The following is a 26,310-nucleotide window of genomic DNA, read 5'->3' on the forward strand; positions in this document are numbered from 1 at the left end:
AAGATCATTAAGCCCAAAGGTCGATCGTCCAAGAAGATTCAAAGGTCGATCTTCCAAAAAAATCATCAAGCCAAAGGTCGATCCTGCAAGAAGATCATCAAGCCAAATGTCGATCATCCAAGAAGATCATTAAGCCAAAGGCCGATCATCCAAAAAGATCAACAAGTCCAAAGGTCTCCAAAAAGATCATCAAGCCCAAAGACCGATCGTCCAAGAAGATCATCAAGCCTAAATGCCAATCGTCCAAGAAAATCAACAAATCCAAAGGTCGATCCTCCAAGAAGATCATCAAGCTAAAGGTCGATCATCCAAAAAGATCATTAAGTCAAAGGTCGATCATCCAATAAGATTAATAAGCCCAAAGGTCGATCATCTAAGAAAATCAACAAGTCCAAAGGCGATCATTCAAGAAGATCAACGAGCTTAAAGATTATAGTTTATTTTGAAAGCATCAAAATATTATGTATTAGAGATTGTACTCAATTTCTACCAAATTAATACAAATACAAAATTCAAATTCTACGAAATAAGTTTCTCCATAAACCTCGTGCAAATAGAAATAAAAATTCAATTCTCAAAGATAAACTAGTAACATTTTGAAACTTATAGGCTTATTTAAAAGCCAAACTCGAAACTTAACTAAAGAGGCATTTGACCCACCAATTTCTTAAATTGGTGTAAACAACTCAACTTCAATAGTAAACATTATTAAAGTTTGCATATTTATCAACTCTATCTTCCCCTCTTTTTAATTTTTACATTTATCGAAGAACTTCATTTTTCCATATCTCTATTTTTCACATTGATCGAGTAATTACACTTTTTTTTTCTCTTTTTTTATTGTTCATATTTATCAAAGAACTCCATCTTACAACTCTACACTCAAACACAAATTTGCTAACTCCAATCAATAGGGCAAATAGATTTTAAAATTGAAGAACGGAATGAAAACTGGACTGTCTTGGAGAGTTAGAGACCTAATAAAAGAAAAGTCTTGAGACCAAAAAGATATTTTTTCCAAAATGTTTTAAACTTTCATACTTGTTTTGTTTGTCGGTTCTCAGATTCTCTCTCCTCAAAGGGGTTGGGTTGAAGAGAGAGAAAAGGAATGAATTTGGAAGTATGTCCCACATAAAAACTTGGGAAGATGGAACAAACCAATAAGAAAGTGGAAGAAAGAGAGGTCCTTTTAAGCCACTTTGCTTCCCATTATTCAGTCATCAAACTTCTCTTTTCCCTCTCTTCCCTTCCCGTTTTGCTTTCATTTCTCCCTTTCATATCAACCAATCCTCACATGAGAAAGGGATGGACCATTTATTTTATCTTCTATCATTATTAATCCCTTCACATCTCTATGTTATTATAATATGCTTTATTATTTATGCACTATTTTTTTATTTATTCTATTTTGTTTTCATAACTTTTAAAATGTTAATTTTTAATTAGTAAATTTATGAAATATTCTTAGGTCACATGCCAATAGAATCTATATTTGAAGCTGCCTAAATTAAATGGAATAAGTACTATATAAGTGAATATTAAGTGGTAGAATAATCATAACGACTAAAATAACAATATCTTCAAATGTTTTGAGATGTGTTCTTTGTTTTGTTATATTTTTGTAACCATATTTTCAATACCAATGTCATATTTTCAAAATTAAAAGGAAAAAAAATAATTGTAATAGGTAACACTTTTCAGGATAATAATTAAATATAAAATATTTTTTTAAAAAAATTACAAACGTAATAAAATCTATCATTGATCTACTAGTGATATGGTCTATCATTGATAGACTTCGAGCTCTATGTCTAAATTTTGTTATATTTATAACTTCTTATACATTGTGCTAAATCTACATATACTTTAAACATGATTGTTATATTTGCAACTATCCCTTAAAAGAAAATATAAATCTCATATAATGTTTATCCAAATGAAACATAATATAAAATAAATTGATACCATTATAAATTTAGGGTAGAAATATAAATGGATATTTTCCCTCCTTATAACATACTAAAATTCTTCATTTCTTAAGACTATTTACATCTCCTCCTATTTGTCCCCACCTTAACTTCTTTCTCTCTCCTCTTCTCTCTCTTAATTATGAAGTTGGTGAAAACTTATGGCTCCCGTCTTCCTCCATCTGTTTGGCAACTCCATTACAAACAAAGGTCCCACAAGAGATACTTTTTTTCTGTAGTGTTTTGATTCTGTGTACTCTTTTTTCTTTTTTTTTTTTTAATCTGCTAAAACCCTCTGTTTCATCTGCCAAATCCTACCATTTTAACTTCAAACTCAAATTTTTTAATCCCTTAAAGCAAATCTGATATATCATTACCTTCAAAAAGTTTTGAATCACGGATCAACTAGCAGAGAAAAAGCATGCTTAACTTTTTTCTAACACAAAGCAGAAGAAACAAAACAAGAAAACAGAATGGAGTTTGAGTTGAGTGGAGAGACTTTTTTTGAAAAGATTTTCAGAAGCAGTGTAATTAATGGTCCTTCTGCAGATGAGGATTATGAGGTAATGACTGAAAAAAAAAATGAGTAAATCAAAAGAAAAGTAAGGAAGGTCAATTTACATACCCAAATACAAACAACTGCCATGTTCAGAGAGGTTTCTTGGAGTAGCATTAAAGACTCTCTTCTTCCTCCTCTTCTCTGCAATCGAATCTTCCTGCACTACCCAACATTAGGTTCAAGGATGTGAAAAGAACAGAGTTTCTTAGGAAGAAAATTCTTACTTGGGTTTTGATGAATCTTGATTGAAGAGAGAAATGGGTTGTCTTGTGAAGTGCATTTTCATGATTGTTATCTTCATTTCGATGCCTTTTTCATCGCAGAACTCCCACATTTTGATTGCTAACTCACTGTTGAATACAGCAGAGAGCTTTGATGTTAAAGAGCTAGAGAGAGTTTCAGGGGAAGATGAGAGTGGAGGAAATGAACCCTTCATTCTGGAGAGAGTCAGAGCTTTGCTTGGACTCAAGAGCTCACAAGTGGGAAATCAAAGCCCATCAGATCTTTCGCCTTCACCGACGCCGTCGCCATCTTCATCACCAACCGCCATTGCTCCTTCTCCTGTTCCTATGGCAGCTCATCGAGTGCACATTCATGAGCACTCCCACCCTCATCAGCTTCGCTTGCATAAGAGCCGACCAGTATACAAACGAAAAAGAAAAGAAGATCCAAGAGAAGGAAGAGTCAGAAAGATTCTTGTTGCAGTTTTTGTGTCTGCAGGAGTCACCATTTTGATATGCTCTATTATTGCCTTTTGGGTCTGCAAGAAGTTCAAAAGTCAGAGAGATGAATCCATGGAGAAGCTTTCTGTTAAGAGTGAAAGAGAAGAGAAGACAGCAAGACCAAAATCTGGCCTTGATCTGTTCGATCTCGGTATGCTTGGAATGGATGTTGAAGAACAGACCCATACTTCTGTAAGTGAAAAGGAGTTATCTGTTCATAAAGAGGGGGAAAGGAACCAAGAGACGTTGGATTCAGAATCTGATAATGTAAGTGTTTCTTCAACCAAGGAAAGGATGTATGTTCATGAAGAAGATGATAGTAAATCAATACAATGCGTATCTGATGGAACTCATTCTTCATCTGGGGATAGAGTTACTCCTGTTAAATGTTGTTCGTCTGATGATGAAGAATCATTCCATTCTTGTGGTGATTCCAATTTGTCAAATCTTCGCCTTTCGAATGCTTCAGAATCTTCTTCTGCTAATGTGATAACAAATTCTACTTGTTCAGTGCCAACTGAGAAATTAGGAAGTAAATTAGAAACACAATGTGATGAATCTAACAAACTATTAACTTCTGACCGGTCGCATCTTACTCTTTCTCCTTGTAATTCAGAACCCAAAATGCAGATGGTTCCCCAGTCTATAGGTTTCCAAAAGAATGTCCCATCTTTATCTCCACCTCCTCCTCCACCACCACCGCCACCACCGCCGCCACCTCCTCTGGTCACTGATCGCAGTTCATTTTCCTTCTCTTCACCCTTTTCAACTGGATCTACTTCCTCTTCTGCACTGTTAAGATCCTCATCTCCTGCAATGTCAGATTCTTCTTCATTATCTCAAATACCATGGAATGATCTGCAATCACCTCAAACTGCTGCTAAACCTTCATTACCGTCATCTGCTATTCCTCCTCCCCCATCTCCACCACCAAGTTTAAAAACAAACGCTTACTCTTTCAAAACTCCACCTCCTCCTCCTTCCAAGCTCCCTCAATTCATGGCATTTGGAAAAGAGGGAAATTTGCGGCCGAAACTTAAGCCTCTCCATTGGGACAAAGTAAGAGCTGCACCTGATCAATCAATGGTGTGGGATAAGCTAAGATGGAGTTCATTTGAGTAAGTTCTTTGTTCTTGATTATTCCTATTATTTCAATTTTACTTAACTGGGACAAGTTAAGATGGAGTTCATGAAAAACAGGCTAGATGAAGAAATGATTGAGTCACTATTTGGCTACAACCAACATGATTCAATGAAGAATGGTGATGCTAGCAACAAAAGCCCTTCTCCAAGCAAACATATACTAGAGGCTAAAAGACTTCAGAACCTAACCATTCTCTTAAAAGCCCTGAATCTCTCTACAGAACAAGTTTGTGAAGCCATAGAACAAGGTATGACTATATCTAAATAAAAAGATACTTCAAAATTGTTATTGCAACAATCTAATGTTTGTAAATGTGAAAATCAGGGAGTGGGTTGCGTTTGAGACAACTTGAAGCACTGGTGAAGATGGTACCAACCCAAGAAGAAGAAGCCAAATTGTTAAGCTATGAAGGAGACATCGGTGAATTGGGTTGTACAGAGAAGTTTGTCATAGCAATTTTGAGAATACCATTTGCCTTCCAACGAGTAGAAGCCATGCTTTACAGAGAAACTTTTGAAGATGAAGTGAATCATCTCCGGAATTCATTTTCCATACTAGAGGTAACAATCATAACATAAATAAACTAACCTTTATAAATCCACTTCCAATTCTATTCCATAACAACAAAAATAATAACCAAAAAGATGCTATAATGGGATTACCCATAGGAAAATCAAACCCACTTTTTCTAATTCTTCTTTCATCTCTATTCTATTCTGTAACAATAAAAACAATAACCAAAAATGCTAAAATGGCATTAATCATTGCAAAATTGAATTTAATCACTCTTTCTAATTCCACTTCAATTTCTATTCCATAACAACAAAAACAATAGCCACGGATGCTACAATGAGATTACTCATAAGAAATTAAACCCCACTCTTTCTAATTCTTCTTTCATCTCGATTCTATTATATAACAACAAAAACAATAACGATAGATGCTAAAATGATATTAATCATTACAAAATTAAACTTACCCACTCATTGTAATTCCATTTCAATTTCTATTCCATCAGGAGGCTTGCAAGGAACTAAGATCCAGTAGACTCTTCCTAAAACTACTAGAAGCCGTACTAAAAACAGGAAACCGAATGAACGTTGGAACAAGCCGAGGAGGCGCAAGAGCATTCAAACTAGACGCACTCCTAAAACTTTCCGACGTCAAAGGAACCGACGGCAAAACATCCCTACTCCACTTCGTGGTACAAGAAATAATCCGATCAGAAGGAATCAGAGTATCAGGCAGCATAATGGGGAAAATCAACCAAAAAAACAAATCAAGAACAGTGGAAGAAAGGGAAAACGATTACCGACGAATGGGATTAGAACTGGTGTCGGGGCTGAGCACGGAACTGCAGAATGTGAAGCGAGCAGCGACAATCGACCTGAAAGTAGTCGGGAGCTCAAGAGGGAATCTGAATGAGGGAATGGGGATAATGGAGAAACTGGTGGGGAAGGAGTTGAGTGTGGATGAAAGGAGTGGGAATTTTGTGGAAGCCATGAAAGGGTTTGTGAGCTATGTGAAGAAGAGGATGGAGGAAGTGAGGAAGGATGAAGAAAGGGTAATGTCGAGTGTGAGAGAAATTACAGAGTACTTCCATGGAAATGTAAGCAAAGAAGAGACGAATCCGCTGAGGATTTTTGTGATTGTGAGAGATTTTCTTGGAATGTTGGACAATGTTTGTAAGAGCTTCAAGATTGGAAGTTGAAACAATCTTGGCGCCCAAATTCAAAATTTTTAATTACTTTTTTTTTCTTTTTTGTAAATTGATAACTTGGCGTTTTTATTCATTTATTATTATTTTTCTTCAGAGGGGAGATTTGAGTTGATATTGTTATGAAATCATCCAATAAGGAAGGTAAGAAAATAAATGTAAAGTGCAGATATTTACATGGTTTCCTAATAGTATGTTAGCTACGTTTATAAGAGACATGGTTCTTTATTATTAAGAGAAAATAATAAATAAAATTGCAAATGTGCTAATAAGGTTAGTGATATAAGTTAGGTTGCTTTTGCCGTCCTAAAAAATGATTATATGAGAATCTTAACCACTTAGACTGTTTGGTAAAATAACTAATTCATTAATCTACACATAATCAGTCTTGAATTTGTTCTAACATTGTAAAGTTATTTTATGGAGTTCTTAGATTTTAGCTTTCATAAAAATTTGGTATCTTCCTTATCGATCTCAAAATTTCATTCCACTAATTTATTTCTCACAATTATTCAAAATTGTAATTGGTTTAATTTTTTATAACAACTATTTTTTAAAAATAATCTTTTATAAAAAAAAAATTAGATTAAACAAAATTAATTATCATTCAAATAATTATGTTATAACAAATTATAAGGGAAATTTTCACATATAGTATTTATAGAAATAGTAAAAAGAACACGGATAAACACTGACTGTAACATCCCCATTTTTTTAGAAAAATTTAAGTTAATTATCTCAAATTGTTGAATTTTAGTTTCCTAATCTTTGGAATTTGGAATCAAATTGTTATGGTTGAAGAAATTTTATTGGTTATATGGATTCTTTGAGTAGAGTTTTAAATTAATTGAAAGGGATAATTAAATTATTTTGGATAAGAAATTTTGAGTTTTGTGAAATTTGAATGGGAAAAAGAGGAAATTGTAGTTTTAAAATTTTACCCTCCTTAATTTTAGAATTTGAATCCAAAATTTAAGTAAAGAATTAGGAAAAGATGATTAGTTTATTTGGAATTTATTAAATCAAGTATCTAAAAAGATTTTAATTTGAATTTAAGTTAATTTGGAAAGTTATAATTTAATTTTGAGATTTAAGATTTTTGGAAAGAAGTGAATTAAAGTTGATGAATTTATTTTGAGGTTTATTTAATTAATTGGAGAAGAGGTGAAAGATTTGAGTTTGATGTGATATGTTTATTAAGGAAAGGAAAAGGAAATATATATATATATATATAAGGGTTTTGGAATTTAAGAAAAAAATATATATATGGATTTTGGAATTTAAGAATAAAAGAAAATAATATTATATATATATATATATATATTATTTATACTTTTGTGTGGTGGAGAATTAAAAAGAAAAGAAAAGAAAATACCCCTTCTTCTCCCTCTCACGCGACAACACTCCCCCTTCCAAGGCTCTTTGGGTTGTAGGGTTTTGACTTTTGAGTTAATCTAATAGTAGCCCATTGTGTTAAAAATTTAGACCAGAGTTTGAAGTCGAGATCACACTATTCAACACTAACAAGATTGAATTAGGAGTTCTTAGTTGGATTTTGACTTGGGTTTTGGAGGTGATTTAAGATTAAAGTGCTAGTTGGGTAAGAATTTTGTTGACTTCTAAAATTGTTTTATGTATGGAATCGAGCTTGGAGACTAAAATGAATTTTCTTCATGCCCTATGATTGGACTAAAGGTTGTGAAGTTGGATTGAAGAGTTTGCATGAGTGAAGAATTATTATCTCAGTTTCATATTGAGGTAAGTAATCTTACTACTGGAACCGCCTTTGTATCGGGCGATAAATTTATGATTTATTTTTGAGGATTTTAAGACTAGTTACAAGGATAATTCTGACTGTTCTGAGATTTAATGGACTGTTTAGAAAAGATATATGAGCATGTGATAATATGTCTGAAGCATGTTAATGTATGAACATGATTTAAAATTTTATGAGGCATATTAAAAGTACGATTGATCATGACCCTAAATTATGAGTTAAGCGACACTACTACTAGAATGTCTTAAAGCTAGATGAAAGTTGGACATTTGTTGATGTACATATTTATATGATTTATGATGAAAGTGTGTAAGCTATATGATGTATTATGAAATTTCGAATGTTTGATTGTTTACATGAGTTAGTGCATGAAATTGATGTACTAGAGTTGATCCATTAAAACTAGATTAAACACGTACGTTGAGGTTAATTATCATGACCTTAATGAGGAGATTTTAGAGGACTCATGATTATGTGAATGTTATATGTGATATGAAGTTAGATGCAATCTTTTTTCCTTTCCAGACTATGTGACTGCATGAAAGTGATGCATGTCCAAGGGCGTTAGTACATGAAAGAGATGTACTAGGGCGGGTGTGTATGAAAGTGATACATACCTAGAGGGTACTGGGGTGTACATAAGAGGTGCACGCTTCATGGATTATGTATATACGAAAGAGGTGTATACATAACCATGTGTACGAAAGAGGTATGCATCCCTACATTCATAGAGAGGATCTGAGGTGTACGAAAGAGGTACACACTCAGTGGATTATGTGTATATGAAAGAGGTGTATACATAACTATGTGTACGAAAGAGGTACACATTCAGTGGGTTATGCGTATACGAAAGAGGTGTATACATAACTAGGTATACAAAAGAGGTACACACTCAATGGGTTATGTGTATATGAAAGAGGTGTATACATAACCAAGTATATGAAAAAGGTACACACTCAGTGGATTATGTGTATACAAAAGAGGTGTATACATAACTAGGTGTACGAAAGAGGTACACATTCAGTGGGTTATGTGTATACGAAAGAGGTGTATATATAACTAGGTATACGAAAGAGGTACACACTCAATGGGTTATATGTATATGAAAGAGGTGTATACATAACCAGGTGTATGAAAGAGGTACACACTTAATGGGTTATGTGTACACGAAAGAGGTATATACATAACCAGGTATACAAAAGAGGTACACACTCAGTGGGTTATGTGTATACGAAAGAGTTGTATACATAACCAGGTGTACGAAAGAGGTACACATTCAGTGGATTATGTGTATACGAAAGAGGTGTATACATAACCATGTGTACGAAAGAGGTACACATTAAGTGGGTAATATGTATACGAAAGAGGTGTATGCATAACCATGGGTATGAAAGAGATTGTGTTTTCTTCGGGATTCACCATAGGTTGTGGGTCCTACGGGACTTACTAGAGGTAATGGACATACTTAACTACAGTAGGATAGAAATCAATTTTTCATGTATGTATGTGTCCCATGAGGACTAGAGCAGTTTATATGTTTCACCAGAGGTACGCATCTAGAGGACATAGATGTCTAGCCTGACCCCAGTAGTGGGGTTACTTACTGAGTATTTTATACTCACATTTTCTCATGTTTATATTTCAGGTAAGAGTAGGGACGCACTGGCGAATAATAAGCGGAATTCGTAATCGAGCCATTGGGACCAGTTTTATGCTTCCGCTCATGAGATTTATATTTCTTTTCATATTTTGCTTAACTTTCAGTTTTGATATTTGAAACTTACTATTAAGAATTGTTTTCAGACTTATTTATTAACATTTATGATTTATGGGTACCCTATTTTTGTTTTTATTATTTGAATTTAATAAAGAACTTTTGAACTTATCTTATTCATTTAGCATTTATTTCACCGTAAAAATGTGTCGTTTTAAGCTTCATGCGTGCATGTATTTAGTAACGGTCTAGCTTGAGTCCTAGAAGGTTGGGTCATGATAGACTTCTATCAACGTCTATCAGTGAGAGACTTCTATTAGTTTCTATCACTGATAGACATTGATAGACTTCTATCCGTCTCTATTAGCCTCTATCAAAAAAGATTAAAAATCTTCTATTTTTTTTGTAAATAGTTTCCCTTCTATTTTTTAGAATCCCCAAATTATAAATTAAATATAATATAAAAAACTTCAAATGATAATCTATTTTGTTCATATACCTATTTTACACAAATTTAGTACTAATTTACTAAACATTGTAACTAATTTTTTCGAATTAAAAATTAGACTCTATCAAGCACTATTTTACTTATTCTCACATCTGATTTTTCTAAAAGCACAACTACCAATAATTATTTTAAAAACTACAGCAAACTCAAACTAAGCCTTAGTCCATTAGGCAGCTATTATTTTATTTACCTACAAGTACTTATATATGATAATTGAACATTTGAAATATACTTTTTTTAATCGAATGAAGAAGTTGACATGATTCCAAGAGGAATGCAAATACAAATTGTTACAAACTAAAGTTCAAAGAACTCAATTGGTATTTTCATAAAAATTGGTTTTATTTAAAAAAAAATATATATTTTTCAAAGTAATTCCAAACACGTTTATAGTTTTTACCTATAAATTTAATTTAATTTAATTTAATTGGATATATATATAGTGAAAGAATAGTGAAACAATTGAATATTGAAACATAAAATTGGATTAATCGTGTAGATATAAATTTATTGTTTAGAAATTTTCAAATTAGATTGAAACTTCAAACTAAAATGATGTTTCTTGTACAAATTTAACATGTATGAAAGTTAAATTTATAGTTTCTTGAATTTGAATGAGTTATTGATTCTTATCAAGTAACAATTTAATTGAGTTAAAATTTACAAATGTTTCAATTTTTGTGTTTATTTGATTTTATTTTGTATTTCATAGAGTTACTAAGTTTCTAATCTATAAATAACAACTTGGTTCTTTATTTGTAGCATCTCATTCCAAATTGAAGAGTTATATCTTTCTTTCTTTCTTTTGTTCTTGAGTTGAATTGAGAATGAATATTTAAGAGTTATGCCAAATCCGAGTAGTTTGAGGTTGCAGTTCTATTGGAATTAGTCGTTTATTCTACTGAGATGACCGTTGTAGTCTGCTTGTAGCTCGTGTAGATCGAATAATTCTCTTCAAAATAGCGCTTACCAGAAGCGTGTCTCGACTATATTTTGGAGTCTCCAAAGGATTTGAGATTCTTTCAAGTTTTTGATTATTTTCATATCCAAATCTTATTACACCATCTAACTTGAGTTTGAATATTATACATTGAGTGTATTGTTTTTAAAAATTGAGATGTAATCACTTTTCTACTGTATTCAGATTTATATATACCATTTTCTCCAACAATTTTTTTTTTTTTTTTTGATTGGGGAAATAAATTTCCACAATATATATGACTTGTCAATCTAGTAATGATATGTTGGCAAAGAAGAGTTTTTTTATGTTCAAAATTACTATCACCAGTGGATCAAGGTTCAAATTTCCAACACATTAGGTTGATCAATTAATATAATATCGTAATTTTATATTTCTATTTATAAATGATATTGGATTTATTTATTTAATAACCACATGTTGTCATATCAGCGCATATCATAGTACCCAACCACGGTACTGACCGGGCTTCGATTTCCCGGATGCGCATTTTTTTGCTTATTATTTTTGTATATTTTATTCAATTTGTATATATATATATTTATAAAAAAAACAATTTGTATATTATTTTAATTTTCCTTCATTCATCTCGTAAATCATATTTTCATTTTTCTTGGCAAGTTTAATCAACTTTTTAATCAAATTTAATTTTATGCATAGACAATGTTACATTTTGAAAATATTTGATGAAATTGATAGCAAATACACTTTGAAAATGACAAAAGTAATATAAGAGAGAAATTGAAGGTAGAGAGAAGAGAAATATGAGAGAGAAATTAAGTAAAATGGATTCAATTTTCACATTAATGGCTGAGGGTTTGAATTTTATATTTATCATAGTTTGCATTGGATATTTATAATCTTGTGAAACAAAGTAAATATTATTTAATATTCACATAAAGATGGATTTAATTATGTAGATTAAATTCATGGTTAGAAACTTCAAATTGGATTGAAATCATCAAATTAGATGATGTTTAATGTACAAATTTAACATATATAAAATGTAAATTTGTAGTTTATTCAATCTGAATTAGTTATATTTTATTTTGGTCAAATACCAACTCAATTGAGCTAAATTTGAAAAATATTTTCAATTTTATATTTATTTGATTTTATTTTTATTTTAGAGAGTTACTAAGTTATTAGACTAAAAATAGCAATTTGTTTTATCATTTGTAGCAAATCATTACAAATGGAAGAGTTCCCTCATTTCATTCTTTCGATCTTGAGTTGAGCTTATATCAAATATCCAAAAGTTCTGTCATATTCTAGTAGTTTGAAGTTGCAGTTATACCGAAATTAGTCATTGTACCCCTAAGGCGATTGTTGTAGCCTGCTTGCATCCCGTATGGAGCGAATAATTGTCCTCAATCGTGCTTCGACTACCTTCTTAATCTCCACACAAGCTTTTCAGTTTTTTGTAACTTCTGGGTTATTTCGATTTATAAGTCTTGTTATACCATCTAGCTTATATTTTATTTCAAATATTAATTATTATATACAATGTATACTGTATCTAGTTGAGATGTAATCTATTTGCTAGTGTATTAAGTATATCATTGAGCTTGAAAGCTTAATCTTTATAATCGAAAGTTTGATGGTATACTTACAACTATCACCATACATCATGGGTTAAAGTTTAAGGGTTTAATTTTTCAATTAAAATTTAGGGTGCAATTTTTACAACTACTTTACTTCAAGGGTGATTTATGTTGTTTGTCATTTCCTTTTTAATCAATAATGAATAGTGTTAAAATAAGATTGATGATAAACTAACATATATTTAGTGAGTTAGTACAAATTTTGAGATGAATTAAGCCATCTAAGAAAATACAAATCAAACTTCCTACAAATAAATTTTAAGAAAATTTGAGAGAGAGATTTAAAAAAAACATCTCTTTGAGGTGGTTTTGTCTCTCACCTCAATTTCACAATAAAGTTTATCATTTATTATAACTATTAACTAATAAAAATAGTATAATTGAAAAATGTTAAGGGACTGTTTGGAACGATAAGTTAAGATATAATATCTGGAGTTCATATGTCCGTAAAGTTCATATATCTATGGAGTTCATATATTTATGTTTGGGTACAAAGTTATTTGGTCTGAGTTCATATGTCTGTATTTGGAGTGTAGAATTGAGTTCATATGTCTGGGTTATCTAATGTAGTTTTTGTTGCGTTATATGTCTTAAAACTCGTAGTTTGTAAACATTAAACATATTTTATTTTGTAATAAAGATGTTATTGAGGTATATTTGATAAAGTGAATATGTAAATTGCACTTGTTAAAGCCTAAATCCAATAAACTAATGAACCCCTGACTATAACAAAATACTTGAATTTTATGTGAAAACACAAAAGTGGATCAAGTTTGAGTATATAGTCAAAACGGTCTATAAGTATATGGATAGGGTTGGGTACCTTATCCTGAAAACATTATAAATGCGGCCCACTTTGTATTTAAGACAAAGGATATGATCCTAAATCGTTCATATAGAGACATGCGAGTGGGGGCATCTTATGCAAAAGATGTTTGTATAAGACCAGACCATGAAATAATCATTTTTCTTCATAACCTCGTTTACTATTAAAACTAAATGTTTCATTCCGATGACCTAAGGTAATTCCATCTTAATCCTAAGCTAACTATAAACTCCTGTTTATTCATGATTATCCTTTAATCTGCATGGGTGAAAGTGGTTCAACATCACCGCTCAATAAGCCTCTCATTTTAGGGGTAAGACCGAGTAGATAATTGGGGACATAGTTCTGCAAGATTGAATTCACTCCTACCCAATTTCATAGTTAGCAAATAGTTTGTTTCCTTAAGTATTAACTCCTAGTTTTGAACAAGGGGCATCACCCTCTCTATGACTGAGAGGGACTTGGTCTATTGATAGGACCATAAACCAATTGTTCATTAATATATTGGTGGAGACTCAAAGAACAAGATGTATTCTAGGGGTAAAATGGTCATTTTTACTCAGCTGTTACAAACAACCTGTGAAGGATCGAATTGATCATAGTTAAATCAAGTGGACAGAAATATATCTACAGTGAGGAGCGTGCAACTACTAGGCTTTAGTGGAGTGTCCCCATAATTAACGAATGTTGGTTAATCTGGTTAAACGAATTTAGCCAGTTAATCTTGGATCGTTGGAGCTCATGATTTGTAGGTCTATTAGATCCCCCTATTAGCTCATATCAGGTTAAACCTTAGAATAGTGTGACGAGTGAGTATGAAGTGTTCATATTCGAATTAGAGAATAAGCGTTAAAGATATACGATACATTTAACAAAGTATCATTCAATTAGGAATTAAATGATAAAGAGAGAATTGGAGATATTTAAATAAAATTTAAATATCAAAACTATGAATAAGGATTCATCAAGGTTAGTGTTGGATTTAATAATTGAATATTAAATTAAATTAATTAAATTTTTTAATGAATTATTTAATATTAATTTGGTTTAAAATTAATTATTTGAATTTGAATTAAATGGAATTAATCAAAGTTGATCAAAGTCAAATGTTGATTTCACCATGCTTTGAAGGTCAAAGGTCAAAGTCGACTTCACAAAGTGGAAAATTCAAAAGTTAGTTTTGAATTAAAATTGTATTTAATTAAAATTTGACAAAAGTCAAATGTTGACTTCAAAATAGCCAAAATTCAAAATGTCGACTTCACTTAGTGGAAAGATTTAAGAATGATTTTTAGTGGAAAAATCCAACTTTTAGTGAATTAGTGAGTAATCATTTGGCAAAAGTGTTGATTCCACTGAATGTCACTTATCCCACTAAATTGAGTGCATTTTAAAGTGTCAAAATTTGGTCAACTCAATTTTGCATGAATTGGTAATTGCTCTATAAATACGATGCTTTGATAAAGATTAAATTGGTAATTGCTCTAACAATTCAAAACATTCAGCAAGTCCAAACAATGTTGGAACTTGCCTTGTGGAACCAGTTTGGTGAACATATCAACAGGGTTATCAGCAGTACCAATTTTCATCACTTTAACTCTCTGCTCACCTCATAAAAAGTAATATCTTGCATCTATGTGCTTAGTTCTCTCATGATGAACTTGATCCTTGGCTAGGCATATTGCACTCAAACTATCACAATATACAATAGCTTGGTCATGATGCAAACCATGATCACCAACTAACCCCTTCAGCCATATTCCCTCTTTAGCAGCTTCTATCAAGGCCATGTACTATACTTCAATAGTAGACAAAGTAACTGTAGGCTGTAAGGTTACCTTCCAACTAACAACAGAACCACCCAGAGTGAACACATAACCAGTCATAGACCTCCTACTGTCAACATCTCCAGCATAGTCAGAATCAGAATAACCAGTCACCAAACACTCTGTGCAATTCCCATAAACAAGACCAACATCAGATGTACCTCTAAGGTAACGAAAAATCCTTTTAATGGCTTGCAATGCTTCTTCCCAGGTTGACCCATGAACCTGCTGATAACACTAACAGAATGGGCAAGATCAGGCCTAGTACAGACCATAGCATACATCAAACTTCCCACTGCACTAGTATAAGGAACTCGAGACATGTACTCCTTCTCGGCTTCAGACTGTGGTGAAAGCACAGATGACAAACGAGCATTTACAGCACTAGGAGTATCGATAGGCTTAGCTAATAACATACCAAACCTGGACAATATTTTTTGAATATATCATTTCTGTGACAAGAAGAGCTGATAACTGGCAGAAATGCCAGTTATTATAAGCCTTTTATTTAGAATCATGAGGGCTAATAAGTAGAAAATGCGATGATAATATTTAGAATTTCCGTAAAATTGAGTTTTGCATCGATTAGCACCTAAATCCTCACTGACCCCAATATTATGCGTTACTCCATGTCAAAGTGTCTATTTTTGTAGCTATCGCAAGAATCAAACGCATGCATTTAAAATAAACAATCGCAGACAAACGCATGCATTGAAGCCAGGCGATCGCAAAGACAAACGCATGTGCTGAAGCCAGGCGATTGCAAAGACAAATGCATGCGCTGAAAGTTGGATCGCATGCGTCCATCGCATGGACGTTGCGGTGATCGAATGCACCCATCGCATGAAAGTTGCGGTGATCAATTAGGAATTGCGGCCACAGAGTGACAACCATAATAGAAGGACGATCGCAAGATGGGTAGAATGCGTTGATACTTTAGCTGAATCAAGCTCGGATACATACCTTAGAAGTGTCAATAAGATAAAATGATGTGACATTGCCCATACCGCGACAAAAGCAATAGTGAGCCATAAATCAATCATGATAGCTGTTGGCGTTTAAACTCTATAAATAGCCTTTTGGACCTTCATTCTAAAACATTCGAACTTCTGCCTCAAGGCGGAGGTTTGCGATCACAGATGAGAGCTTGAATAATATTTTCAGTGAGAATTCTTCACCTCCACAAACAAAATCGAGTGACGACCGGAGCTTTCGCCAGAGATAGAGCTCGAGAGAGACATCTCCACCATTCATCCATGGCACCACCGGCAGCCTTGACGCAGAGTCCTTCATTTCTCTTCTAACCTCTATATTGCATTACATTTTAGCTTAAGATGTTAAGACATTTTGTGATCAATGCAAATCTTAATTCCTTCATTGTCGTTGTCTTCATCATCTTTATCTCTATCATTGTTTATCTTCAGCGTTTATTTATCGAAGGCCATCACATAATTAATCGTGTAGCCTAGAGATAGGACGCATGTAGCAACCCACCAAGAGGTGTGCGTTGTGCAAGTATAGTGAGTTAATCCTCTTTGTTTGATGAAAGGCTATAGCAACACTTGTCTATGGGACGTTGCAATACTTGTCTATAAGTTAAATAGCCGCGTCTAAGTACCTGAGAAGGTAAGAGATGGAACGTACTAAAACAAAGTATGCATTGTTCCTAGAGATAGGCACAATCTTATGATCGACACAACCATGCACTATAGAGATATAGTCATGTGGCTAACCACTGAGAGGTGTGCAATGCGTTAGTGTGACGAGCTGGGATTACTCGGGCGATTTAAGATAATAAATATTACTATGCGTTATTGGTTGTTGTGTATCTACCTATTCTCATCACAAGTCTTTTCTTGCTCAATCTGTTTAGTTAGGAGTAGGAGTAGTGTTTAAATCCATTAAACTTCTTCTTTTTATTTTTCTTTTCATCGCCTCAAACGCATTGCTTCACAAGCATTATTGAGTGACAAGTCCTTGTGTTCGACCTCGGATTACCCAAGAAACTTGTGTTCGTGTTATACTTGGCACGAACGCAAGAAAACTCGTGATAGGAATGCGTGGTCATTGCATACTAGATTAACGCATTTTCATTACGATGCATGACCTCAGACACATGGGTGCAAACACATAATTTCCTGTACAATCCCATCCTTCCCTAATTAAGTTTTCCTTCCTTCCAACAAGTTTTTGGCGCCGTTGTCGGGGACTTGGCAGCTAATATTTTGTGAAGTTTTGTGTTTTCGCAGGCACCCTTCAATCTTAAGCGTATTGTAGATTGTGCGACCAAGCTGCAAACAATATTTAAAGTATAGGCGATGCGTCGAAAGTCAAATATTGACCCCGAGATAGAAAGGCCATCTGTCGCATGAGCTGGAAGTAGTCTTAGGCACATGTCAACCATCATGCGTCCAACAATTGCTGGAAGTTCCAATGGTTAGGGCGACTCCTTGACCCGAGCAGTTGAGATCCATCTCCTACATGGGGACTCCTTGCGGTGACAATACTCCAATTTCTCCAGGGACGTCTTCTACTCTATCTTTACGTTGCTTTCTTGGTTTAGTTTATTATTTTTATTGTTATTTTGGATATGCGGCTGCTTCCTTGGTTGTGGTGTGTTTGCTCCTTGTAGGTGCGATAATAACTCTCCTCGGTGCGCAGTTACAACGGAAGAATCCTCCACATCCTTCAACACATGGCTTCAATCGCATGAACTCCAACATATTGTTGCATATGTTCTTCTACTTAAGGTTTTTTTTTTCTTGTTATCTTTTATGCATTATCCTTTTGGAATTCTCCTTGTCTGATTGTGGTCTTTTGCGATACATCTATGATGGTACAAATAATTCACCGCCTCCTCTAACTAGTATCACAAGGGTATCCATACTTTTAATAGCTTCTTCAAATTGTGAAAGTCTATAGTTTTATTGTGTGCAAACCCTTTCTCAAACATTTGTTATCACATTCCTGTTGAGTTTGTTTTTAGCTTGCAGTGAGAACGTTGCCACCCTTTAAGTTTGGGGGTGGCAGCGGTCTCGGAGAATTACGTTCATTAATTACGATCATTCCCTTAAAAAAAAATTGAAAATAACAACTCCACTATCAACGCAATGGGGAAAACCATATTGATAAGAGTTAAGTTGTGAAAGGCATTTACCCATAGTTGGATGTCCATATGACACCTGTGGGGGCAAGCCAAAACGAAGGTAAATCGCCAGGATCAACGCATAAGCGCAATTCCTCTGTCTGGCGCAAGCCAAAATTAAGCAAGACATGAGTTAAGTTGAATATGAACACAACTGAAGTTGGATGCCTGCATGACACACGTGGGGGTAAGCCAAAACGAAGAGCATAACCAGGTTCAATGCCACATTTGAATAAGTAATCGCATAATCTTGAATTGTTTTGAATGAATGCATTCTCAAGAGCTGAAACAAAGTTGCGGTGAATGAATAAAAAGTTTTGAGCAAAAACTTATCGAATTTAAATTAGAAAAGATTTCTTTAGAAAAGCAACCGAAGTGGAGGAGAGCATTGCGTCCATAGTTAGAGGCACGAGTAAATTATACTCTGAGAAGTTGGTCATCACAAAGAGACGCCGAAAGGTGAGTTAAGAATTTCTTGAGTATAACGCATGCTTGAGGACAAGCATCATTCTAAGTTTGGGGGTGTGATAACTTGCAGAAATGCCAATTATTATAAGCCTTTTATTTAGAATCATGAGGGCTAATAAGTAGGAAATGCGGTGATAATACCTAGAATTTGCGAAAAAAAATGAGTTTTGCGTTGATTAGCACCTAAATTCTCACTGACCCCAATATTATGCGCTACTCCATGCCAAAGTGTCTATTTTTGTAGCTATCACAGGAATCAAACGCATGCGTTTGAAATAAGCAATCGCAGACAAACGCATGAGCTGAAGCCACGCGATCGCAAAGACAAACGCATGCGCTGAAAGTTGGATCGCATATGTCCATCGCATGGACGTTGCAGTGATCAAATGCGCCCATTGCATGAAAGTTGCGGTGATCAATTGGGAATTGCGGCCATGAAGTGACAACCATAGTAGAAAGACGATCGCAAGATGGATAGAACGCATTGATACTTAGTTGAATCAAGCTCGGACACATACCTTGGGAGTGTCAACAGGATAAGACGATGTGACATTGCCCATACCACGACAAAAGCAGTAATGAGCCATAACGCAATCATGATAGTTGTCAACGTTTAAACTCTATAAATAGCCTTTTGGACCTTCATTCTAAAACATTCGAATTTCTGCCTCAAGGCAGAGGTTTGCAATCATAGATGAGAGCTTGAACAAGATTTTCAGTGAGAATTCTTCACCTCCACAAACTAGATCGAGTGACAACCGGAGCTTTCGTTGGAGATAGAGCTCGAGAGAGACATCTCCACCATTCATCCATGGCACCACTGGAAGCCTTGACGCAGAGTCCTCCATTTCTCTTCTAACCTCTATATTGCATTACATTTTAGCTTAAGATGTTAAGACATTTTATGATCAATGCAATTCTTGATTCCTTCATTGCGTCGTCTTCATCATCTTTATCTCTATCATTGTTTATCTTCAACATTTATTTATCGAAGGCGATCACATACTTAATCGTGTAGCCTAGAGATAGAACGCATGTAGCAACCCACCGAGAGGTGTGCGTTGTGCAAGTATAGTGAGTTAATCCTCTTTGCTTGGTGAAAGGCTGCAACAACGCTTGTCTATGGGACGTTGCAATGCTTGTCTATAAGTTAAATAACTGCGTCTAACTGCCTGAGAAGGTAAGAGATGGAACAGACTAAAGTAAGGTATGCATTGTTCCTAGAGATAGACACAATCTTATGATCAATGCAACCATGCACTATAGAGATATAGTCATGTGGCTGACCACCGAGAGGTGTGCGATGCACTAGTGTGACGAGCTGGGATTACTCGGGCGATTTAAAATAATAAACATTACTATGCGTTAATGGTTGTTATGTATCTACCTATTCTCATCGCAAGTCTTATTTGCTCAATCTGTTTAGTTAGGAGTAGAAGTAGTGTGTAAATCCATTAAGCTTCTTTTTATTTTTCTTTTCATCGCCTCAAACACATTTCTTCACAAGCATTATTGAGTGACAAGTCCCTGTGTTTGACCTTGGATTACCCGAGAAACTCGTTCATGTTATACTTGGTGCGAGCACAAGAAAACTTGTGATAGGAATGCCTGGTCATTGCAAACTAGATTAACGCATTTTCATTACGATGCATGACCTCAGACGCATAAGCGCAAACGCATAAGCCATGTCTAACACATGATTTCTTGTCAACCCCATCCGTCCCTAATTAAATTTTTCCTTCCTTTCAACAAGAGCTTATTCTTGTCTCTATCGCTATAAATCTCCATACCCAGAATTTTCAGAGCAGCACCTAAATCCTTCATATCAAACTCAGCACTGAGAAGATTCTTCAATTTCAGAATATCAAACTTGGACTTTGCAGCTATGAGCATATCATCTACATACAAAAGTAGATAAATCATCGAACCATCATCAACTTTTTTTTATATATACACAATAATCATACGGACTTTTGTTATAGCCAAGTCCAATCATATAGCTGTCAAATTGTTTATACCACTGTCTTGGAGACTGTTTTAACCCATACAAAGATTTTTTCAACTTGCAAACATAATCTTTTTTACCTGGACACTAGAACCCATCTGGTTGGGTCAGATAAATCTCTTCCTCCAAATTTCCATGTAAGAAAGTTATCTTCACATCTAATTGTTCAAGTTCCAAATTCTGATGTGCTACTATAGCTAGTTTCACTCTGATAAAAGTATGTCTGAATACTCGTGAGAAGATCTCATTATAATCAACTCATTCCCTTTGTGTGAATTCTCTAGCAACAACTCGAGCTTTATATTTAATGCCCTCTGAAGGTAATATTCCCTCATTTTTCTTGAAGACCCATTTACGAGTGACAATTTCTCTCTCCTTAGGTTGTTTAACTAATTCCCAAGTCTAATTTTTCTCAAGAGATTCCATCTCATCCCCCATAGCAGCAAGCCATTTAGCAGACTCACCACATGACACAGCTTCTTTATAGGTGGATGGCTCATGAGGATCTACCTCTTCAGCAACTTGTAACACAAAAGTAAACATATCTTCAAAACCATACCTCACAGGAGGTCCAACATCAACTCTTCTAGCTCTATCACGAGCTATGCTCGATTGATCTACTTGTGATCTAGAATTCTCAGGCAAAGTAACTTCTGACGTTCTAGGCACATTAATTTCTGGTTGCACATTAGTTTCTGTAGTAACGTGTTGATCTTCTCCACCTTGATGTTGTAATTCATTCACAGCTGAAGTGAGTTGCATCTTCACCTGTTTATCAGCACTATTACTTTCTCTCACATCAGTAGACGTCACAAAAGACTTTACAGTTGAGTTAAGCATGGAATTTTCATCAAATATCACAGTCCTACTAAGTATGACTCTATTCTCAGAAGGTGACCAGACTCTATATCCCTTAACTCTATCCCCAAAACCCACAAATATACCCTTTTTAGGTCTCGGTTCTAATTTACCCTCATTAACATGATAGTAGACAGTACAACCAAAAGCTTTTAATAAAGAATAATCTATAGGCTTACCATACCACACCTCGCAAGGTGTTTTACAATCAATAGCTGTGTGAGGTCCATGATTGATCAGATAACATGATGTATTTACTGCTTCTGCCCAAAACCTTCTAGCCAACCCTGCATTAGAGAGCATGTATCTTGCTCTCTCCAACAACGTCTGATTCATGCATTCTGCAACCCCATTTTGCTGTGGAGTATTCCTAATAGTGTGATGGCGAACAATCCCCTCAGCTTTACAGAACTCATTAAATTCAAATCCACAGAATTCCAGACCATTATCAGTTCGCAACCTTTTGATCTTCTTCCCAATTTGATTTTCAATCAATATCTTCCACTGCTTGAAATTCTTGAAGGCTTCACTTTTATGTTTCATCATAAAACCCAAGTCATTCTTGAGTAATCATCAATTATAGACAAAAAATACCTACTGTCTCCAATAGATTCAACTTTGGAAGATTTCTAACAGTCTGAATAAATATAATCAAGTGTCTCTTTTGTACGATGAACACCTCTTGGAAACTTGCTTCGATGAAGCTTCCCAAATACACAATATTCACAAAATTCAAAATCCTGCACCTTATACCTACAAAGAAGATTTCTTTTTGATAGAATTTGCATCCCTTTTTCACTTATATGACCAAGTCTCATATGCCATAACTTAGTCATATCATCCTTGTGAATGACCAACGATGCAACAACAACATAACCTGTTATTGTGGAAACTAATAGAAAATACAGTGTTCCACGCTTTATGCCTTTTAGAACTACCTCAGAATCCTTATAGACATACATTGCTCTACCTTTACCTTCAAAACTGTAACCCTTGCTATCGAGTACACTAAAGGATATCAAACTCTTCTTCATTAGTGGAACATGCCTAACCTCTTTTAAAGTGTAAAAGGCACCATTATGTATTCGTATCTTGACTGAGCCGATTCCAACTATCTTGCACACACACCATTAGCCATGCTAACATTCTCTCCATCTATTTGCTGATAGGTTGAGAACCACTCTCTATTTGAGCACATATGATAAGATGCCCCAGAATCAAGAACTCACACATCATCAGAATGTGAATGTTCAGTCACAACTAAAGCTAGATCTCCTTCAGAATTGATCTCGACTTCTTCAGAATCAATCTCAACTTGTGCAACAGAGGTAGATGATTCCCTTTTGTCACTCTTTTCCTTCGTTTCCTGATTCCTTTTTATCTTAGGACATTCGGTTTTCCAATGCCCCTTTTCTTTACAGTAGTTACAAATATCATCTGACCTAGAACCCTTTGACTTCGAAAACCTTTTATTCTGATTCGATTTCTACTTACTAGAATTCCTATGTCCCTTACTCCCTGTAGCAGCTAACCAAGATGCCTGATTTTCTGTAACTGAACTTCTTACATTCTGACGACCCTCTCTCATAAGCAACGTGGACTTTGTATCTTTTAAGTTCAGAGTTTCTTTCCCTCCAATACACGAGTCAACGAAAGTCTTATACGATAGTGGCAAAAATATCAACAGAATTAGGGCAAAATCCTCATCATCAACCTTAACCTCTACATTACGTAGATCTAATATAATTTTATATAATTGATCAAGATGGTCTCAAAGAGACGTACCTTCCTGCATACGTAGATGATACAGACGTTTCTTCAGAAACAACTTCTTGGTTAAAGATTTGGTCATGTAAAGACTTTCCAACTTCAAACAAAGACCAGGGGCAGTTTCTTATCTGCGACCTCGATGATGACATCATCAGCCAAACATAGCATGATCGTTGAATGAGTCTTCTCCTCAAGAGTCTGCCACTCTTCGTCATCCACGATAGCCTTCTTTGACTTACCCGTCAGCGGTGCCCACAACTCCACTGCTTTAGCAGGGATCGCATCTTGATCTGCCATAAACCAAAACTATTCCTCCTGGTAAAATTGTTGATCTTTACGTTCACGCAAAACATCTTCAATTGTTAAACAAATGCGAAATTTCGAAAAATCCCTAACAAGGCTCTGATACCAGTTTGTTACGAAAACAAAAATTAAAGAACACAAAAAAGAAATGTAAAGATAGAGAAGATCGACACACAGATATACGTGGTTCACTAACAGTGTGTTAGCTACGTCCACGGGCAGAGGGGAACAATATTATTTGAGAGAACGTTTTCAAAAATTACATCAAGATCCTCATACTTGGTTGTTCGAGCGCCAACAAACAGATTCAAAGCATTTCAACAACCCCGTTTGGTAACCATTTGGTTTTTTTGTTTTTGTTTTTTAAAGTTAAGTCTATTTCATCTACATTTCTTACGGTGATTTGCATCTTTCTTAAGTACAATAGTTGAATTCTTAGCCAAATTCTAAAAATAAAAACAAAATTTTTAAAGTTACTGCCTTGTTTGGTGACCATTTGGTTTTTTATTTTTTATTTTTGAAAATTAAGACTATTTCATCCATATTTCTTACAATGATTTGCATCTTTCTTAAGTACAATGGTTGAATTCTTAGTCAAATTTAAAAAACAAAAACGCCTTTTCAAAAGATATTTTTTTTAGTTCTCCAAATTTGGCTTGGTTTTTTAAACCATTGGTAAAAATAGATAACAAAGAAAGAATTTTGAAAGTGGAAATAGTATCTATAGGCTTAATTTTAAAAACTAGAAATAAAAAACAAAATGGTTACCAAATGGGAACTACTTTTTTAGTTTCCAAATTTTTGTTTGTTTTTTAAACCATTGATTAAAAAAAAAAAATAATAAAAAAAAAGAAAAAAAAAAAAAACAAAAGATTAAATGGTTTACCAGATGGGGCCCAAATTGTAACCAAACGGGGCTTAAATAATCTACTTTTATGATGAAATTTTTTTATTCAATAATTCTACCTATCTTTGTGTTTGAATAAAATACGGATTGTAATTTTTTCTTTAATTTTTAAAGTTTTTCTTTCTTTCTTTTCTTTTTTCCTTGGGTAATAAACAACAATTAACTCATTGCATTTCTTGCATAAATATAGTTAAATAAAATGATAAATCAAAGAGACATCAAAGCTTTTGATTCCTAATTTTTCTCCATGAGTTTCTTCACCATCTCTTCTTTTTCTTCTTCCTATTTTGCTCAGTATTTTAACTCTGTCATGAATTTTTTTTTAATTGAATCCCTCACATCATCTTAGCAGTCGATGGCCACCCCATTTCTTCAACAATTTCACTTTCAATTCCTCTAAATTTGGAGGATCATCAGAGAGCGAATCTTAATTTTTCACTATTCCTTGTCATAAAATGTTTTGAAAAAATATCTATTTTATGGTTCTTTTTCTATTATGAGTTGCATACTATTCAACTACATATATACTTTTCCAAATATTATTAACATTTATTTGATATGTAAATTCAATTAAATAAAAATACATTTTACAAATTTTCGTATAAATATTGCATTTAATGTAGACAAAATACTATTATTTATATAATCAACAACCCTACAATATACTTTTGTTGGGGTTGATGCCCTAGATCCCATGGGTCTTGTAGTTTGTAATTGCAATGTATAAACAATTTATTTATCTAATAAAATATGAGGCATTTTATTTGACATTTAGTAGCATTAACCCATAAAACCAATCAATTAAGATCCAATGTTATTTTCTATAACTTAAACATGTATGTGGAGACATACAGACAAATTTTATTTAAGTGACAACCTAAACGGTCTGTAATAGATGGATAAGTCTGGGTACCTTATCCTGGTGACACTACGAACACGACTCGCTTTGTAGTTTTTACAATTATTATAAAGTGCTATAAATGATCTAATCCCGATCATTCATGTAGAGACATGTGAGTGAGAGTATTCTATAAAAGAGTTTGTATAAAATCTGACCAAGAAATGAATAGTCTCACTATATAACATTATTGATAGAAGAGACTTTCACCAGGATAACCATAGGTGACTCGACCTGAATTCTGAGTGAGTTGTAAACTCCTGTCTATGAAGACGGTAATTTGATCTAAATGGGTGAGAGTGGCCAGTACTGTTGACTTAATATGCCTACCATTTTAGGGATTCACCTGATTGGGGAGCTAGGAACACAACTACACGATAAGGAATTCACTCATTCTCTATAGTTAGAGTAAGTAGAGAAATTTATCCATTAAGGGCTGATTCTAGGGCTTGAACAATGTAGCGTCACACCCTCTCTTGGCTTGAGAGGGGTTTGGTCATAGTTAGACTATGACTTATTGTTCATAAGAAGGATAAGTGGTACTTAAGGAGTTAGATCACTACAAGAAATATCACTAACAATAGCATAAAAAAACGTTATCGTAGACTTTCCA

General features: G+C 34.1%; 1 protein-coding gene and 1 long non-coding RNA gene across 2 annotated transcripts; one reads left to right on the forward strand and one right to left on the reverse strand.

Moving 5' to 3' along the window:
- Positions 1 to 1,949: 1,949 nt before the first annotated feature.
- Positions 1,950 to 2,890, reverse strand: LOC150038135 (uncharacterized). Its single transcript, XR_016527532.1, has 2 exons — positions 2,751 to 2,890; positions 1,950 to 2,683 (listed from the first exon to the last, which is right to left on the reverse strand). It is a non-coding gene; the product is annotated as an uncharacterized LOC150038135 (long non-coding RNA).
- LOC120070661 (Actin-binding FH2 (formin homology 2) family protein) lies at positions 2,680 to 6,205 on the forward strand. The gene is made up of 4 exons (XM_039022495.2): positions 2,680 to 4,366; positions 4,449 to 4,639; positions 4,717 to 4,952; positions 5,411 to 6,205. The coding sequence occupies exons 1-4, from the start codon at positions 2,784 to 2,786 to the stop codon at positions 6,101 to 6,103; spliced, it is 2,703 nt and encodes a 900-aa protein (XP_038878423.1). The 5' UTR covers positions 2,680 to 2,783; the 3' UTR covers positions 6,104 to 6,205.
- Positions 6,206 to 26,310: the final 20,105 nt, after the last annotated feature.

The sequence above is a fragment of the Benincasa hispida genome, chromosome 2, assembly GCF_027475165.1.
Source record: "Benincasa hispida cultivar pf3 chromosome 2, pf3_genome.v1.1, whole genome shotgun sequence".
In the NCBI taxonomy this organism is placed as follows: Eukaryota; Viridiplantae; Streptophyta; class Magnoliopsida; order Cucurbitales; family Cucurbitaceae; genus Benincasa; species Benincasa hispida.